Source organism: Juglans microcarpa x Juglans regia, chromosome 4D (assembly GCF_004785595.1).
Source record: "Juglans microcarpa x Juglans regia isolate MS1-56 chromosome 4D, Jm3101_v1.0, whole genome shotgun sequence".
Classification (NCBI taxonomy): domain Eukaryota; kingdom Viridiplantae; phylum Streptophyta; class Magnoliopsida; order Fagales; family Juglandaceae; genus Juglans; species Juglans microcarpa x Juglans regia.
This window is the reverse complement of record NC_054600.1, coordinates 34,851,891-34,870,999: the sequence shown is the minus strand read 5'-3', so window position 1 is coordinate 34,870,999 and position 19,109 is coordinate 34,851,891. Positions and strand designations below refer to the sequence as shown.

At 38.2% G+C, this 19,109-nt stretch overlaps 1 protein-coding gene across 1 annotated transcript; it reads left to right on the top strand.

Moving 5' to 3' along the window:
- Window positions 1-348: 348 nt before the first annotated feature.
- LOC121259391 (transcription initiation factor TFIID subunit 5) lies at window positions 349-18,517 on the top strand. Its single transcript, XM_041160960.1, has 19 exons — window positions 349-651; window positions 8,667-8,748; window positions 8,842-8,920; window positions 9,111-9,208; window positions 9,306-9,362; window positions 10,589-10,676; window positions 10,751-10,860; window positions 12,086-12,193; window positions 12,391-12,542; window positions 13,512-13,622; window positions 13,722-13,791; window positions 13,869-13,908; window positions 14,364-14,528; window positions 14,664-14,740; window positions 17,155-17,271; window positions 17,387-17,652; window positions 17,748-17,843; window positions 17,947-18,022; window positions 18,118-18,517. Exons 1-19 carry the CDS (start codon window positions 458-460, stop codon window positions 18,184-18,186), a joined length of 2,055 nt encoding a protein of 684 aa, XP_041016894.1. The 5' UTR covers window positions 349-457; the 3' UTR covers window positions 18,187-18,517.
- Window positions 18,518-19,109: the final 592 nt, after the last annotated feature.

Genomic DNA, 19,109 nt, shown 5'->3' with positions numbered 1-19,109 from the left:
CCGAATTGTTGAAATCCAGCCCTAAGACGTATGAAACACTAGGTTGAAAGAAAGTAGATGATGCCATAAGTCAAACGGGCGGTTGAGGCGAGAGTCCTCACTGCACTCACTAGAGAGAAGGGATCATCTACACAAGCTTGTAAATAGAGGAATTCCTTTTAAAAAAAACTATATTTATAAAAATTGTGGAATGTTTAAGCCCATTTGTTTCAGGTACGTGCGAGCTCGTGGCTTTTTGAGTTGTAGGGCTTTGTTTCTAGACCCAGAAGTGTATCGGATTTCGGCTAGAGCCCAAAATTCTATAACGGTATGCTTGAGCAAAAAATCCTCTATAAGGCCCATATTTTCTGACCGAAAATCCCGTTGGCAAAATTCTGATACTGCTAGCCCTAAAATCACCTGCTCTCGGTCTCACAGCTTGAGAGAAAGAGAGAGAGAGAGAGAGAGACGGGGGGTTATGGAGGAAGATCAGATAGAGAAATTCGTGGCAGCGTACCTGAAGAAAAAGGGTTTCAAGCAGGCTGAGCATGCATTCCAAGAAGAACTACAGCAGCAGCAACAACAACCGAGCAAGAACAATTCGTCATCTTCCATCTCCACCAATTCCCTCACTGACTCTGACATCGCCAAGCACCTCCTTACCGTCTCCGGGTACTCTCTCTCTCTCAAACTGTTGGAGTAAATTATCTACATCTTTACTCATACAGTGAATAGTATTACATAAATGAGACCCACAAAATTCCTCTAAAATAAGTGTCTAATTAATATACTTCCTTCCATCATCTATCAAATAGAGCAAGCGCCTCCTGTTCTTTGAGTTTTGACAAAGATTCATTGCTCCAAAATTTTGAAATCTTCTAATCGAAAGCAGTAAAATGTACGTGGTTCATCTATATACTTTTGTTCTTTTTGGTACAATTTGAAATAGGTATGATGTGTCCCCCGATTTCATTGTAAATGACCTCAACACTTGAGACAGCCTTAATTCAACGAAATGGTTCGACTGTATGTTTTTGTATGCTTTTGTCGTTTACTCTAGCTCTGATCGAGAGGTAGAATGAATTGGCAATATGCATTTCTTTCCGTGTTTATTATTAGGTATTTTATTCTATAAATTACAAGTATGTATGGTATCTGGATATTGATTAGGCTGGTTTCAGTATGGACTTGCCTGGACCAGTTATTTTCCCAAAATTTTTCATATCCTCAGTTTGGAAGTCGTTGAGGTTGAGCCACCGTTTGGAAGTTGGAATAACATGAGAGGTGATCTGGATTCTAAAATGGCTAGTAATTTTGTGTTGTCATCGTAATATTTGCTACAGTTAGCAATTGCAATTGCCAAGTAAGAAGACTAAACTTAGTCTCTATTAGTAAACCGACCTATATAATACACTAATCGAGGCAATCATCTCGTGCTACCTAGGGATTGGATTTGTTTTGGTCTATCACTACATTGATATGGACTGGTCTTCACTAATGTTCTTGACTTTTAGGCATAGACATTTTTGTGACTTATGTGGGAGGGGACTTTTATGACATCTATTGTACAAAATCGAGATGTAAGGACGTAACAACCCCGCCCCACAATGGGAATATGAACAACCCAGCAAAGAATGAGTAGGTCATAAAGGTAGTCATGGGTGCCAAGTTCCACATTGGCTTCTTATTAGGTGAAACTTGTAAGTGATTATGAGGAAGCTTCAGGTCAGTCTTTTTGGGGTTATAGCACAAATGTGGCTAGCGCTCGAGAAGCTACAAAGAGACTTTCTGTGGGGTGCATTAGGAGAGGAGTTTAAATTTCATCTTGTCAGGTGGGAGAAGGTGTGCCGTCCTATCTCTAGTGGCGGTTTGGGCATTAGAAACTTACGGTTGTTTAATCGGGCGTTACTTGGCAAATGACTATGACGATATATCAAGGAACTAGAAGCCCTTTGGAAAACTGTGATCGAAAATAAATATGGTGGTTTTGGGGAGGGTTGGTGTACTAGAGAAGTTAGAGGGGCCCATGGAATGGGGCTGTGGAAGCATATTAGAAAAGGGTGGGAGGTCTTTTAGCGGCACACTAGGTTTTAGCTGGGTATAGGTGCTAGGATCAGATTTTGGAAGGATGCTTGGTGTGGCGACAGTGCTCTCCAAGATTTGTTTCCTATACTATCCCTGATAGCCAGTGCCAAAGATGCCATAGTGGAGGAGGTGATGGGAATCTCTGGAGGGGGTATTCACTGGAATATTAATTTCAACCGGGCGGCACAAGATTGGGAGATGGAGATTTTTGCAGATTTTTATAGTCTCCTGTATTCTTGTCATCCAAATATCCAGCATGATGATGGTTTCTGGTGGATTCCTGCAGGGAGAGGGGTTTTCACTGTTCGTTCCTTTTATAAGGTCCTTACACAAGTGCTGGAGATACAATTTCCATGGAAAAGGCTCTAGTGACACAAGGCTCCTCCGAAAGCTTCTTTCTTTGTGTTGACAGCGTCATTAGGCAAGATCCTTACTACAGATAATCTGAGAAAGAGGAGGATAATCATTGTAGACTGGTGTTGTATGTGTAAAGGAGGGGGTGAATCGGTGAACCATCTACTCTTGCATTGTGAGGTAGCCATGACTCTCTGGAATGAGGTGTTTGAAAGGATGGATTTAGTATGGGTTATGCCGGAATCCGTGGTGGATATATTGGCATGTGGGACCTCTATCCGAGGTGTGCATCAAATTAAAGTGATTTGAAAGATGATTCCTATCTGTATTATGTGGTGCTTGTGGCAGGAACGAGATGAGAGGGCGTTTGAAGACAAGGAGAGATCTATGGTGGAGCTAAAAGTTTTCTTTTCTAGGACTCTATGTACTTGGGCCATTGCTGTGGACTTTAATGGCATGGATCTTCATGATTTCTTAGTTGCTAATGTGCCTTCGTAGATAGGGCATACTACTTTGTAATTGGCAGTTGCTGTCCATTCTTGTTAATAATACTTATTTTACTTATAAAAAAAAAAAAAAAAAAAAAAAAAAAGTGGCTAACACTTTTCTTTGGTTGTTATGGGAGATTTGCAAGGAAAAAAGGAATGGCGATGAATTGTGAACTATGATTCGTTCAGAACAATCAGAACAGGACATTGCCTATCAGATGTGTTGGAGTAGGATCTTTCGGTATTGGGGCATGCGACAGACTCTTATTCACTGGAAATGGTGTCTTTTGAGGAGAATAAGTGTGGAGAGGGGGTTGAAGAATTAAAAATTCTTGCTCTTGTCAGTGGGTTCCCACAGTGTGGCTCGGAATTGGCTGTTTTTACTCCTACCAGTTCTGGTAAGGAAGGGGACTTTCTAACCCCGTTGTGTACACTCCCTCCTAATCATGGGAGTTGTTCGTCAAAGTAGGTTTTCAAGAAAGTAGAAGAGATTCAATCTATTATTGAGATTTCATTTGGTGGGTGTGAAGAACAATTTAAGGCGCTACTTGTAGCACATGACGCTAGCCATTCGAAGTCAGCCTCAAAGCGGGATAGAGAACTTAAAAAGTTAACTTGCTCCATTAACTATGATGTGAAAGAAGGGAGTGGCGGAAGGGATAGATTGAAAGCGAGGGGCAATTTAGTTTTATTATGAAGCTAAAGATTTTATCATGAAATGTACGAGGGCTCAATGATCGCAATAAACGCCTTCGTATCAAATCATTATTGCGGATGTGGAAGGGTGATGTGGTGTGTTTTCAAGAAACAAAGATGCGATTTATTGATAGGAAAATCGTGCGAAGTTTATGGGGATGCTCGTATGTGGGTTGGACTTATTTGGCTTCTTTGGGAGCCTCAGGTGGAGTATTACTTATGTGAGATAAAAAGGGTGGTGGAGTTGATTGAGGAGTGTATTGGTGAGTTCTTGGTTGTGACCCATTTAAAAAATGTGGTTGATGGATGGGAATGGGCATTTGTAGGCTCCTATGGTCCTAACATGGATAAGGATAGGAGAAGGTTGTGGGAGGAGTTGGCGGGTCTGTACGCCTTATGGGAGGTGCCGTGGTTCATGAGGGGAGATTTTAACACTATTCGCTTTCCTAGTGAATGATCAACGCACTGTCAACATTCTATGGCCATGGAAGAATTCAGCGAGTTCATCTTTGATTTGGACCTCATGGATCTCCCTCTGGTAGGGGGCGAGTATACTTGGTCAAATGGGCGGGTTTGGTCGAGATTTGATAGATTCCTTGCTTCTCTCTCGTGGGAAGCTAAATATCCAGAAGTAAGTAAAAAACGACTAGCTCGAGTCAATTCAGATCATTTTCCTATCATTTTGGATTGTGGGGGTATGCACAGGGGGTGCCGGTATTTCAAGTTTGAAAACATGTGGCTAACAGTGGATGGGTTTGTAGAGATGGTGCGTGTTTGGTGGTCTTCATATCAGTTTGTTGGTACTCCCAAGTTACATTCTTGCAGGCAAATTGAAGGCATTGAAACAAGACTTGAAGGAGTGGAATTTGGATATTTTTGGGCATATTGACAATCAGAAGACTACACTGTTGGAGGAATTGCAAGTCTTAGAGGATAACGAGTTACTGGGTGATAACTCAGAGGAGGTGTTATTGAGGAAGGGCACGGTTAGGGCAAACTTTGAGAGGGTTTTGTTGTCAGAAGAGACTTCATGGCGTCAAAAATCCAGGGCCCTTTTGTTGAAAGAAGGTGATAGGTGTAGGAAGTTCTTTAGTGGCTAATTCGCATCGGCGTAATAATGTTATCGAGTCACTGCAATCGGGTTCTTAGGTGCTATCTTCTCCTCCCGAGCTAGAAAACTATATAATATAGTACTATGAGACTCTTCTCACAGAATCGGGTCATTGGAGGCCGAAGCTTGATGCCTTGCATTTTGAGGCAATTGATTCGCAGAGTGTGAGTGTTTTGGAGAGACCATTTGTCGAAGACGAGATTTACAAGGTCATATCTGGCATGGCAAAGGATAAAGCGCGGGGACCGGATGACTTTTCAGTGGGTTTCTTCCAAACTTGTCGGGACATTGTGAAAGGTGACGTTATGCAGGTTTTCATTGAATTTCACTCTTTTCAAAAGTTTGAAAAATCACTTAATGCGACATTTATTGCCCTCATTCCCAAGAAACACGGGGCCTTGATATTGAAGACTTTCGGCCTATAAGCCTGGTTAATAGTGTATATAAGATTATCTCGAAGGTTCTTGCTAACCGGCTTAGCCCGGTGTTGGAACATATTATTTCCAAGTCACAAAACACATTTATTCGTGGGAGACAAATTCTGGATTTAGTACTCATTGCAAATGAGTGCTTGGATTACAGAGTACGGGATGGAAGTTCAGGTGTTCTGTGCAACTTGACATGGAGAAGGCATATGATCAAGTGAATTGGGAATTTCTCTTATACATGCTTGAGAGATGTGGTTTTGGGAATAGGTGGATTGCATGGATGTGTTTTTGTATTTCAACAGCCCGGTTTTTAGTTCTGGTTAATGGCACACCTGCTGGTTTTTTTTATAGTTCGCGGGGATTGCGGCAGGGAAATCCTTTATCTTCTTTTTTATTTGTTATAGTCACAGAGGCTTTAAGCATGATGGTGCAGGCTGCTGTTGGGGGAGGTTTTTTATTGGGCTTCCAAGTGGGCAATGGTTCTGGTGGCCTTATTATCATTTCACACATTCTTTTCGCAGATGATACGTTAGTTTTTTGTGAAGCGAATAGTAGCTAGATCCCAACTCTACGAGCATTGTTACTTTGCTTTGAAGCTATGTCAGGGTTAAAGGTGAATCTGGGCAAGTCTGAAATGGTTCCTGTGGGTGTGGTCTCTAATATCCTTGGCTTAGCAAGCCTTCTAGATTGTAAGGTGTCCTCTTTCCCAATGAAATATCTGGGCCTTCCGCTGGGAGCAACCTTTAAGAATAGAGCTATATGGGATGGGGTACTGGAGAAGATAGAGAGAAGGTTGGCTGGCTGGCTGGTTGGTTGGCTGGAAACGGATGTATTTATCAAAAAGGGGTCGCCTCACCCTTATCAAGAGTACTCTCACTAATCTCCCCACTTATTTTTTATCGTTGTTTCCTATGCCTGTAGGGGTGGTGAACTGAATGGAGAAACTCTTTAGGGCGTTCTTATGGGGAGGTATGGGGGAGGAGAAGAAATTCCATTTGGTTAGATGGAAGACTGTATGTGCCTCAGCTGTGAATGAGGGGTTGAGTGTGTAACCTGAGAGCTTTTAATATAGCATTATTGGGAAAATAGCTTTGGAGATATCATTTGGAGAGAGGATCAATGTGGAAGGATATTATAGACGCTAGATATGGTGTCGCTTGAGGTGGTTGGTGCTCTAAAGAAGTGAGAGGGGGGGTATGGTGTGGGTTTATGGAAGTATATAAGGAAGTGATGACCATGTTTTGCAAATCAAATTCGTTTTGTAGTTGGTGAGGGCATTCGAATTAGATTTTGGAGGGACGTGTAGTGTGGAGACCACACATTGGAAAGGGCTTTTCCAGCCTTATACCGTATTGCAGTGAATAGGGAGGCTTCAGTGGCGGATGTGCGTCTATTTTCTCATGGTGCGCATCACTGGAATATTCTTTTTAGCAGGGATTTACATGATTGGAAATTACCTCTTGTTTCAGATTTTTTCAGCTTACTATATTCCACGGATATTACTATGGCACATCAAGATAGTTTGAAGTGGAGGTCTAATAACCATAAGTTTTGTACAGTTAAGGCCTATTATAGCATCTTGACAACACAACTTGATATTATGCTGTTCCCCTAGAAGAATATTTGGAGGTCTCGTGTGCCTTCTAAAGTAACTTTTTTTTTTGGAGTGCTGCTCTTGGGAAGATATTGACCACGGACAACCTGAGGAAGAGAGGATGTGTAGTGTTGGATCGGTGCTACATGTGCAAGAAGAATGGAGAATCTATGGACCATCTCCTATTACACTGTGAGGTAACAAGGGTGTTGTGGGATGAGATATTTCAAAGGGTTGATGTTGCTTGGGTTATGCCTATGAGGGTTGTGGATTTGTTGGGTTGTTGGTCAAAGTTGCAAGGTTGCCATCAAGTGGCAGCAGTGTGGAAGATGATTCCGTTGTGTATTATGTGGTGCATTTGGATGGAAAGGAATGCCCGGTGTTTTGAGGATAAGGAGCGCACAATGATCGAGCTGAAGAATTTTTTTCTCCATACTCTAATGTGTTGGTTTTCTACTATTGTTTTACATGGGGATAATGTCCAGGATTTCTTGTCTTTAATTTATCGTTCTTAGAATGTAATTAGGAGTTTTTATGTATACTTCATGTGTACAAGGGCTATGCCTATTTCATTCATATATATAATATCTATCTTTTACTGATAAAAAAAAAAAAAAAAAAGTGTGGGCTTTGTGTGAGAGTAACATTGTTTTTTTTTTTTTTTTTTTTTTTTGCTTTATAGGTAAACAAACTTTATTGATCAAAGAATAAGGCAAATCCGAATACAAATAAAAGGAACACTGAGTGCCCTAATTAAGAAGACACCAAAGAAATAAGAAAATCATGTAGGTCCATGCCATTGAAATCAACATCAATGGCCCAGGTACATAGAGTAATGTAGAATAAAGCTTTAAGTTCCTCTAGTGATCTCTCTCTGTCTTCAAGCGTCCTCACATTGTGCTCCTGCCACAAGCACCACATGATGAATATAGGGATCATCTTCTAAACCGCTTTAACCTGTTGCAAGCTTCTTATAGTTGTCTAGCTGGCCAACACTGCCACTACCGTCTCTGGCATAACCCAAACCAACTCTACCAGACCGATCACCTCAATCCACAAAGCCCTTGCTGTATCACAATGTCATAGCAGATGGTCCATTGACTCTCCCCCTCCCCTACACATGCAACACCAATCTGCTATGATGACCCTCATTTTCCTCAAATTATTAGTTGTGAGGATCTTACCCAATGATGTTGTCCACATGAAAAATGTAGCTTTGGATGGTGCCTTATGTCTCCAAAGTCTTTTCCAAGGAAAATGAGAGTTAGGCTCTTGGGTGAGAACTTTATAAAAAGAGTGAACCGAAAATGCACCTTTCCCGGCGGGTGACCACCACAACCTATCTTCTTGTTGATTGCTCGATTTAACAGAGTACAAGAGGCTGTAAAAATCAGCAAAGCTGTTCATCTCCCAATCTTGTGCTGCTCTACTGAAACTGATGTCCCAATGTATATGTCCACCTGATAACCCCATGACATCTGCCACTGCAACATCTTTATCATTAGCAATTTGGAATAGTGAAGGAAAGGAAACTTGTAGGGAGATATCCCCACACCAAATATCTTTCCAGAATTTAATCCTGGAGCCCTCCCCCAACTGGAGTCGAGTGTGTCGAGTAAAAGCCCCCATCCTCTTCTGATATGTTTCCACAACCCCACATCATATGCTCATCCAATGAGAGTAACATTGCTGCACATCTTTTTAACATCTAACATTGAAAACACAAAGAAATGAGTTCTGAAACTGGAGCTTCTGTCAAAACTTGTTGGGGTCGTATATACTAGTGTCTAATGATGTTAAAATTGCTGATGCAGGAGTATTTTTAACAGAATCAAAATATAACTTCTATAATACAAGCTTTTTCGGCTTTTCATGCCCTTCTTACTGTCACAATATTTATTTTTCATTCAATGGATTTTTTTTTTTTACAGATTGGAGAATGGTCCAGCCCAATACCAGGATGGGTATAGCAAGTTAAGGTCATGGACTTATAGTTCATTAGATCTGTACAAGGTTTCTGTTATTTTTCATTGATTTAGTTGGAAACTCATTTCATAATCCTGATATTGATGATATGACTAAATAATCCTTACACCCTACACACAGCATGAGTTGCTTCGCGTGCTTTATCCTGTATTTATCCATTGTTTCATGGATCTGGTGGAAAAGGGGCATATTCAAGAAGGTGTGTTTTGAACTTATTTCTTAATGTTTTGTATCTCATATCGCCAACTTACTGAGGTGGTCCATTAGTTAATTACTTGTATTTTGTACTGCAAACTTGCCAAAAGTGCACATTGGTGTGCCTGTAACGTGTATATGTTTACATAATTTTTGGTAAGTAGTTTATGTTTAATTGTGGTTGTTATCTTCAGCAAGAACCTTTTTCAATAGCTTCCGTGAAGACCATGAAATGATGCACTCGCGAGACCTTCAGAAGTTGGAAGGAGTTCTTTCTCCCTCACATCTGGAGGTAATTATTATTTTAGAACCTTCATATGACATTCCACATTCACTTCATGGCCAAATCAGAATTCAAAATAATATGATCTAATCATCATGTTATTCAGGAGATGGAATTTGCTCATACTCTTAGGCAGAGCAAAGTCAAAATAAAGATCTGTCAGGTAGAATCATATTCTTGATTAACTTGCTGTTATTAAAATCAATTTATTTGTATGTTATCCCGTTTATCTCTCTTAAATCATGGCACTTGACCTGTAAAAGTCTTAAGATCCCTTGAAGCTGTCTTTTCTCTATGTTTTCGGCATTGTTTCCATGAAACAATTTGATCATTGATGCCTTAGGTTTATGAAGTATGATTAAACTTCTGTTGTGGTTGTAAAAATCATCTCTTATCCGCTAGGCGTTCCTGTTTTCAATCTCCTAGTTTTCTAGACTTCAATACTCTTTCTCATCTTCTTGTTAGTTGAGTGTTTTCTTTTGTACACTTCCTGTGTATTTGAGTTGCGCTTGTCTGTGCTCTTAATAAAATGAATTAATCATAAAAAAAAAAAAAAATACACACAGGATCATCACATTTACTTGCATTACTTCACCTCCGTATATGTGTTGATGTACATATCCAGTTTTCGTGCATTAAAGTCATCTACTTGGTCACCTTAAAAAAATCCAGTGACTTGGTCAACTCTATTTCATTTTTTTTTCACTTTTTGCTTCCTATCTATAAAGTCATGCTAGCTGGAAACTCCTGTGAATGTTGGTCTTACTTCTCTTATGGATCAAATGATTCAAATATATGATTAGTGCACTTGTTAATATTCTAATTTACTGTGTTTGCTGCTGAATCCCCATGGTGATTATAGTGAACTTACAAATGCAGGAGAATATCTTTGTCCTTATATGTAAATATTGGGAGATAGCCATGTCTGCTGGCCCGTTTTGGTTGCTATTGCTGTGTCCTTTTCCTTATCATGATATGTGGAGTGGAGGGTAGACAACACTTATAAGAAAAAAAAAAAAAGGGTAGACTTTTATCTCTGCTTGTAGTACTTTCTAGATATTGGATATGGGATGTGTGCTATATTTGAATTGAAATAATTCTGGTGCTATGTTAAGTATTTTTACCAACTTCATCCTTTGTTGGGATTCAACGTGGAAGATAAGTTGACAACTAAATTGGAAATTATGTTTACCTAATATCGTTATAAATTATTATTTTTTTATCCCAGAATGGTTTTCTTTTACTGCCATTGGTTATTGGCGGCCTTGTTTACATTATTAGCTGTATGGACAGAATTTCCTGTAACAGTTGCTTGGTGGTTACTGTTAGATAGGTTGAGAATGTATCACTGATGACCACTGAAAAACCTATCATTAACTTTCTTGCCAGTACTCCTATGAGCTGCTGCTGCAGTTTTTACATAAGACAAAATTGACCACAATGCTTGGGATTGTGAATGAGCATATTAACTTTCAAGGTACATCTTTTTGGCTTTAAATTGCGTGTTGATAATAATCCCTATGTTGGGTAATGATGAAAGCAGTTTTGTAGTTTCTCCGGGACAGCCCAGCTCAATTTCTGATGATGCTGAAGTAGTAACACTTATTGGAAGCAGCCAGGATGAGGCCACTCAGATAAATCAGAAGGAAATACATTGGGGGGTGAGTCAATAAAGATGCTGAGTTCCTTCGTTTTATTTACTGAAAGCGAGAAAGTATTTTAAAATTCAAAGGATAGTAGTCTTTTAATTGTATATCATTGGCATTTTTTTTTTTGCAAAGTGGCAAGGAAATATACACTGGACTTGCATCCTTGTTTAAAAACTCAAATAAGGATTCCTTATTCTCTCTCTATTTTTCTGTAATTTGAACCATTTAGGTAAATGTCATTGATTTTGACAGACTTTTTTTATAGGTATTTTTACAGACTTCTTGCTACTACCTGTCTTATTTTTTCAGCATATACAAAGTTTTTCTGCACTGCCCAATATTTTTTCAATCCTACAATATAATGTTTTACACATAAATTCTACTTAAATTCAATTTTAGTTGTACACTTTAATCAAAGTTAGTCTAACTAAGGAAGATTTGGCTTGCAATGAACAAATACTTCCAAAGTGATGTGGATGACTAGATGTTCTTGCATTATGGTTTCAACTACAATATTTCTTCATGACGCTTGTGGGGGGGCTGTTTCTGATTTACCAAAGTAAGCAGGTCAATATGCGGTCTACAATATATTTTTTTAGATCAGTAAACAAAATTATATTGATCAAAAGAGTAGGCAAGAGCCCAAGTAATGGTCTAAAGTATATTGGGTTCACAGTTGAAAAATGTGGTGCATAGGGATGAAAAAAGGGGATAACCAATCAGATCGCATATGGTACATTTTTAGTTCTTACGAATGGTGTGCCTTTTATTGCTCGATGTGTACCATAGGTTGTATCCCTTGGAAATGATGTGCAATTTTCTTGTTATTGATTAGTTGATGAAGGATCTTTGGAAAATTCGTTAATAGATTTTGTTTCTTCTGAAGTTCTTGGAAGGTTTCTTGGATGGAGTTTGGTTTATAAGGACTTAGGGATGGTTAGGTCGTATAAAATATTGAATCTTGAAGGAACCTGGTGGATGTTTAGTGCTAAACAATGAATGGAAAGAGGGGAATAAAAAAGAGAAGCAACTAGACTGTCACAATGAAGTTTCCTTAGCAATCACACCTCGGTAGGAGAACCTAATCATATCCTAAGTTTTGAGAAAGCTATTTGAATTTTGTAAAACTCTGTCATTTTTTTGACGATTATCTCTGTTAATTTTGACGGAATACCTTAAAGCCTTTTTTTTTTGGCTGGTTATTTAATTCTAATCTTTAATCTTATATCTGTGATAGCTGCTTGAAGATTCTTTAGAAGAGCGCTTGGAAAAGGGGGGGGTTTTACTTTCAGATTCTGAGAAGGCAGACGGAGAAATCAAAGAGGGGGAATTGGATGACAATAAGGTAAAATGTTCTTCAAGTAACTATAACAACTTTTATCAGCAAAAAACTGTAACAACTTTTCTCCCATCTCTGTGGATTTATACTGGACTGGAACAATGCATGGGTTTTCTGTCATATATGTTGTTTCCTTTCTGATTGATTGTCCCAAGTTCTGGATTCTTTTTTCCTGACACTTGCATTGCCTGTTTCTTGTTCAGAAAAGATCAGTTGAAGGAACAAAGCAAGGGATGCCAATGAAAAAGTTAAAGAAGGACAAGGCTGTAAATGCAACAGCAAAAACTGGGCGTCCTGAGGCTAATACTGTATCTATGGCACCACGGGTCAAACCAGAGCTTACTTTGCCAGTAATGTATTTTCTGGAATTCCCTGTTTTCTATTTTATTATTCATTAAACTAAGGTTACGATCAGAAAAAAATGCCTTGCGCGGTGTGGGTGATTGAGAACTACAAGTTATCAAATTGTTTAGCTTGTGCGAGAAAAATTAAAAAATCTTGACAAGTGTTCCTCTTGTATGCTACTTATGTAATTGGGCTTTGCCTTTTGTGTTTTTTTTAATAAAATATCCGTCTACCTATTGAAAATAAGATAAAATTTGTAGCAAAGGAAATAAACTATTGGGATTTATTTATACCCCTCTCTCTTCAGCACTGACACCCCAACAACAAAAATACAAATTCCCTTTCTTGTTAAATTGATGCGTTACTATTTCCCAGCAACTGAACATAACGAGAGGATGGTCATGCGGCTTACATTCACTTAGTAAGGTCATTTCTTAAAAATTGGAAAGGATTCTATTTTCTTTTTATTTTACTTTTTTAGGGTCAGTTTTGATATCCTTATATTAATTTATTAAGCTATACTGCTGCAGCTAGATCACACATCTTAAGATTCCATGTAAATAAAGCAACACATCTTAAGATTCTGTGAGCCAGTTAGATGTTTGGTTTTAGTTGATTTACCTGAGTACTTGCATTGATTAATGGTATATCCATGCATTTTCTTTTTGTTTCACGATATCCCTTAGAAGAAAACCTAGTTTCATGTGATTGCAATGTTAATAATTTATTATGCTATGTTTAGTTATTAAAAGCCAAAGGCATATGGCTTGATGGCATAACACCCAAGCCTCCAAAATGGAGGTCTTGGGTTCGACCCCCCTCCCCGAATAAAAAAAAAATGTTTAGTTATTAAAAAAAAAGTTCTTATGCTATGTATTGTCAAAGAAGACTTTTTTAATGAATTTGAGTTATTGGCATGAGAACACCTGTTGTTGATGTCAATCTGCTGCGTGCCTTTAATCTATCTTGATTGCTTCAGTTCAACAGAGGTAGAAAAGTCTATCCTTGAAGACTTGAGAAACCGTGTACAGTTGAGTAGTGTCTCATTGCCATCCATCAGCTTTTATACATTTATCAACACGCATAATGGGTAATCTCCATAACTTTTGTGGTCTAATATTAGTTTTTGTTTCTTTAGTTACTTTTCGTTTTGCTCAAATACTTGTATATTTTTACAAATTTTCCTCAGGTTAAACTGTTCATCAATATCCCATGATGGATCTTTAGTTGCTGGTGGATTTTCAGATTCGTCATTGAAGGTTATATCTGATTGGGTGTCATAAACAGTATTCTTCTTGTTTTAATGTTTGCTAACTTTTCAACTGTTCCATGACAGATTTGGGACATGGCAAAGCTTGGGCAAGAAGCTGTTGGTTGTAAGTCCTTGATAATAAAAAAACTTTTCTGATAAGTCTTAGCAGGTCATTTCTTAAAAGTTGGAAACTATTTTATTTTCTTTTTATTTTCCTTTTTTAATACTTGCTTCCCATGGGTCAATTTTGAAATTCTCAGTAAAAAAAACGAAAAATAATGAAAATATATATTATGAAAAAATCATGTTCAAACTACATTTCAACTTTACCTACCCACTTTCACAAACTCTATACAAAACATATTTCAAGAGAACATTTATTCTGATTTTCCTATTTACTTTCACAAAACCCAATAAAAAACACATCTAAAGATTTTTTTTATATAAAAAAAAAAAAACATTCTCAAGTTTTTTCTTAACCAAACATACACGGACATCTCTTTAGGCATGATTGTCTATATGTTACCGTACATTCATTTACTGCTAGGAGAAATGTCTGTTAAATGGTGTTGGTGTCAGCTGTTTTGCAGGGTGAAAACGGTACCACTTCAAGCGAACAATTTTTAGGGTTGAATGGTGGGAAACGGCCTTATACATTATTTCAGGGTCATTCAGGGCCAGTTTATTCTGCCACTTTCAGTCCTCTTGGTGATTATTTACTTTCTTCCTCCGCAGACTCAACAAGTATGTTCTCTTAGACTATTTTGAACTGCTTCAAACCCCTCTCTTTATTCAAAACTTCTTTTGTGTGAATCATAATAATGTAGTCTTTGCTTGAACTAATTTGTAACTGTACAAATATATCATGACTTCCTGCAGTTCGGTTATGGAGCACAAAACTAAATGCAAATCTTGTCTGCTACAAGGGCCATAATTACCCTGTATGGGATGTTCAGGTAAATTTTGTCATTTAAACATGATTTTCTTATATTTTAGGCTACGTTTGGATTCAAAGTTGATATCAACTCATCTTATCTCATCTAATCGTTACAACCTTTTCAAATTCTCACACAAAATATAATAAACAATTCAATTTTTTCAAATTCTGAAACAATAATAATATTAAAAAATAATATTCGAACAATATTTTATTCAACTTTCTACTTTCATTTCAACTCATCTTATCTTAACTCACTATCCAAACCTCACATGGATGGTAGCAATTCACTAGCAAGTCTCTGCACTGTATTGCAGTTGTGTTAATGCATAAATTTATAGCCAGAAGGGTGAATTGTATGGTTGTCAATGTCCAAATAACCTTATATCAAATATGGTCAAATCTCTAAGAAGGCATTCTCAATTATTTATTCCCTTGGTTATTTTTTGGGTTAATTACTAAATTGGTCCCGTTTAAGGTTTGTTTCATTGTCGTTCCTAGAATGTTTTTAGGTGTTCTTTTGTATACTTCCTGTATACACGGGCTATGCCTATTTCATTCATATCAATAATATTTACTTCTTGCTTGTAAAAAAAAAAAAAAAAAAAAAAAAAAAAAAAGGTTTGTTTCTGATTTTTTATGAATAAGAAAATTTTATTAAGAGCATTGGCATTGATTTATTTATATGCAAATGCAAACATATATTTGCATAACTAGACTATTAAATTGACTACATTGGATTATGCGTATGTAAATTTTTTCATAGCTATGAACAGTGTCGATACATCTTTGCAAATATACTGTTCACTCTACAAATGCTATTTTATTAATTTTTTTCTCTGCTCTCCCACACTCTCTCTCCCCACCAATGGGATTACTTTTTTCTCTCTCCTCCCACTCTCTCCTTCACAGATCTTATGTAGTGGGTGCTAATTGCAAAATATATAAAAAAAAATATTAATTTTAGGAAAAAGAATCAAGAATTTATTATTATTTTGGCTCAAAGATGCATAATCCAATGTGGTAGTTTTTCTTGAATGAGAAATACAATCTCCAAAACATGTGATTTTGCATTTGCATATAGATAAACTAATGCCAATGCTCTAAGACAAAGTAACAACAGGAAGTATACAAAAACTGAACCAAATTACAAGTCAGGAACTAGAAAAAGAATTAAGAAAATCATGGACACTAGGTCCATTAAACACAATAGCCGAAGCCCACTGAAATAGGGTATTAAAGATAAAACGTTAAAGTCCATCCGCCGAGCATTCCCTATCTTTAAAGTATCGACCATTCCACTCTCAACCCAAATACACCACACAAGACAAAGAGATCATATTCCAAACAGCAACAATTTGCACATTACCCCTTTAACCTCTCCAGCAAGCAAAAAGATCCACCACCCTCCTGGGCCAGATTTCTTGCATAAGAAACACCAATCCAAAACTATTAATCCACACTTCCTGAGACTATCCAACGTCAGAATCCTCCCTAAAGAAGCAGAGCAGCCAAAGAAGCAACCTTTGAAGGCACCTTACTCTTCCAAGGAAAAGAGTGAACCTCATTCGGCCTAGACAGCGTCTTATACCAACAACGAACTGAAAACTTCTTGTTACTAGTGTGCATCCAGACCATCTTATCCCTCACATCCTGCCCAAGCTGAGCAGCATACAATAAACCAAACAATTCAGAAACTGCCCCCATTTCCCAATCATTCACAGCTCTAGAAAATAGAACATTCCTATGGGATGAGCCACTAGAACAGTCCAAAATGTCAGCACTGACGCATCTGGATTCTGAGAAATACTAAAGAGCCCTACCATCACACCAAGGATCATGCCAAAAATGAATTCTGGAGCCATCCCCAACCACAAAGATGACATGTTTTACAAAAATATCCCAAGCACTCCCCTAATATTTTTCCACACCCCTATGCCATAAGTGCCTTTTACCTCATCAGAAATCCAACCCCCCCCCCCCCCCCCCCCCCCCCCCCCCCCCCCCCCCCCCCCCCCCCCCCCCCCCCCCCCCCCCCCCCGACTCCCATATATAGAATCAATCACAGCTCCACAGCTCTCCACAATGAATCGCAATCCTGATGTTACCTCCATGACCACTTCCGAAGTAATGCTTTATTAAACAAGCAGTTAGCTTCTTGACGTAGTTTCGCTCCATGTAAAGCTGATTTGAAAACCTCAGTATTTATGAATTTGTAAATGAATTTCTAATTTTTCCGGTAACTACTTATAGATTCACGCTTAAACGACTTGGTTACTATGATTCACTGATTTTGTCATGGAGCATTGTATTAATAATAACTAAAAAAATCATGTCATGGGGTTGACTCTCTCACTTCCCTTGAGTTGAGCTGAGAGCCTTTCCCTTGTCCATGCAGTTAATATCTATCTTTTTCTTTATTTCTTGGTTCAGTTTAGCCCTGTTGGCCATTATTTTGCAAGTGCTTCACATGATCGAACTGCAAGGATTTGGTCTATGGACAGAATACAGCCTTTAAGAATAATGGCAGGACACTTATCTGATGTTGACGTGAGTAGATCTCTCTCTCTCTCTCTCACATAACCTGTCGACTAAATATTGTCCACTGGATGTCAATCTTTGTTCGATGTACTCTTATCTGATGGGTTAGACATCTTTATTTCAGTGTGTGCAATGGCATGCCAATTGCAACTATATTGTCACTGGTTCTAGTGATAAAACAGTCCGACTGTGGGATGTACAAAGTGGGGAGTGTGTCCGCATTTTCATTGGTCACAGGAGTATGGTTTTGTCGTTGGCAATGTCACCTGATGGTCGGTATATGGCTTCTGGTGATGAAGATGGCGCAATCATGATGTGGGACCTCTCAAGTGGTCGTTGTGTTACTCCTTTGATGGGTCATACCTCATGTGTGTGGACCCTGGCTTTCAGGTGGATGCCCTTTCCTAGCTCCTACATATGGGGAATACTTTTGAGTTGTTTTTTTTTTTTTTTTCTCACTTATCCAACCATCTTGTATGTGTCAGTTGTGAAGGTTCACTGCTGGCATCTGGGTCTGCTGATTGCACTGTGAAATTGTGGGACGTGACTACAAGTACAAAGGTGCCAAGGACTGAAGAAAAGTAAGTACACCCAAACAGACTATTGATGAAGACTGTTAAATGTTATTGCATCCTTAGAATTAATTTTGGGTAGAGAGTGACATGTATGTTGACTTTTCATCAGCAAAGGTGGAAGTACCAACAGGCTAAGATCCTTGAAAACTCTTCCGACTAAGTCTACCCCTGTCTACTCATTGCGGGTAAATTGACTAGTAGTTCACATTTTTTTTGCCTCTCAAAGGTTGCTGTTGCTACTCATTCTAATAATCATACGATGTTATTGTTTTGGAAACAGTTTTCTCGAAGGAATCTCCTATTTGCAGCTGGGGCCCTCTCAAGAAGCGTAGAGTACTCTCTCCACTAAGCATGATCCAGCAAATTTAGCTGCGAGGAGTTTTAACTTTTACCTTGTTTTGATTCTGCAGTAAGGAAATTTATTTTATAATATTGTAGCAGAATCTTCTTTTGTCGATAGTTTTGTGTAAAAGTCTCCTTTGTAGTTCGGAATATTTTCAAAGTCTGCCCTAACAAAAGATTCTGCGGTGCTGCGGCCAACTTCTCCCCTCTATCCCCGCCTAAAGTTCTCTCTTTTAAAGTAGTACTAGTGGCAGCTGCGATGTTTATTATAACATTCACGTACTTGATTTCTTCGTAGAATATTGGAAATAATATATATATATATATTTTATAATTCATTTTGCTAGTTTGCTAAATCATCTTAAAGTGCAGCAGTTACCACATTATTGTCCCTTTTCCCATTGGAAAGAATAAATTAATCTTATACAGCCAATCTTTTTGACTCCGTAAGAGTGGACTGGTGTGTAAAAGATGCCGCGAACTCGAATTTGCTCAGGTATATGATTAGAAAGAATTTCCTATGTCTACTTTTTATCTATCTATTGACACCATGCCCCATCATTATGCAAGGCCGAATGGACAATAAAACTAAAATCACTGTAAATGTATACTAATTAATATATCAAGTTGGGTACCGAACTCCTTAACCCGGTATAGTTTGAGCACATGGTGAATGTGTAGGTCCACCTCATGGATTGTTTCGTAAAAATGATTGATTCCGTATGCCCAAGATGATCATGTAAGGTATAAAGATCTTATCTTTGCATTAGAGCACGTGCACTACAACATTTGATTTGATTTGATTTTTCTCATTGTTATATAATATAACCCAAAAGAGAAAGCTAATCAAGTTTTCCTAATATGAACTTGTAGCTAAACTTATTGATGTAATGTAAATATATTCCTCAGAAATATCACGGGTGGGTGGTT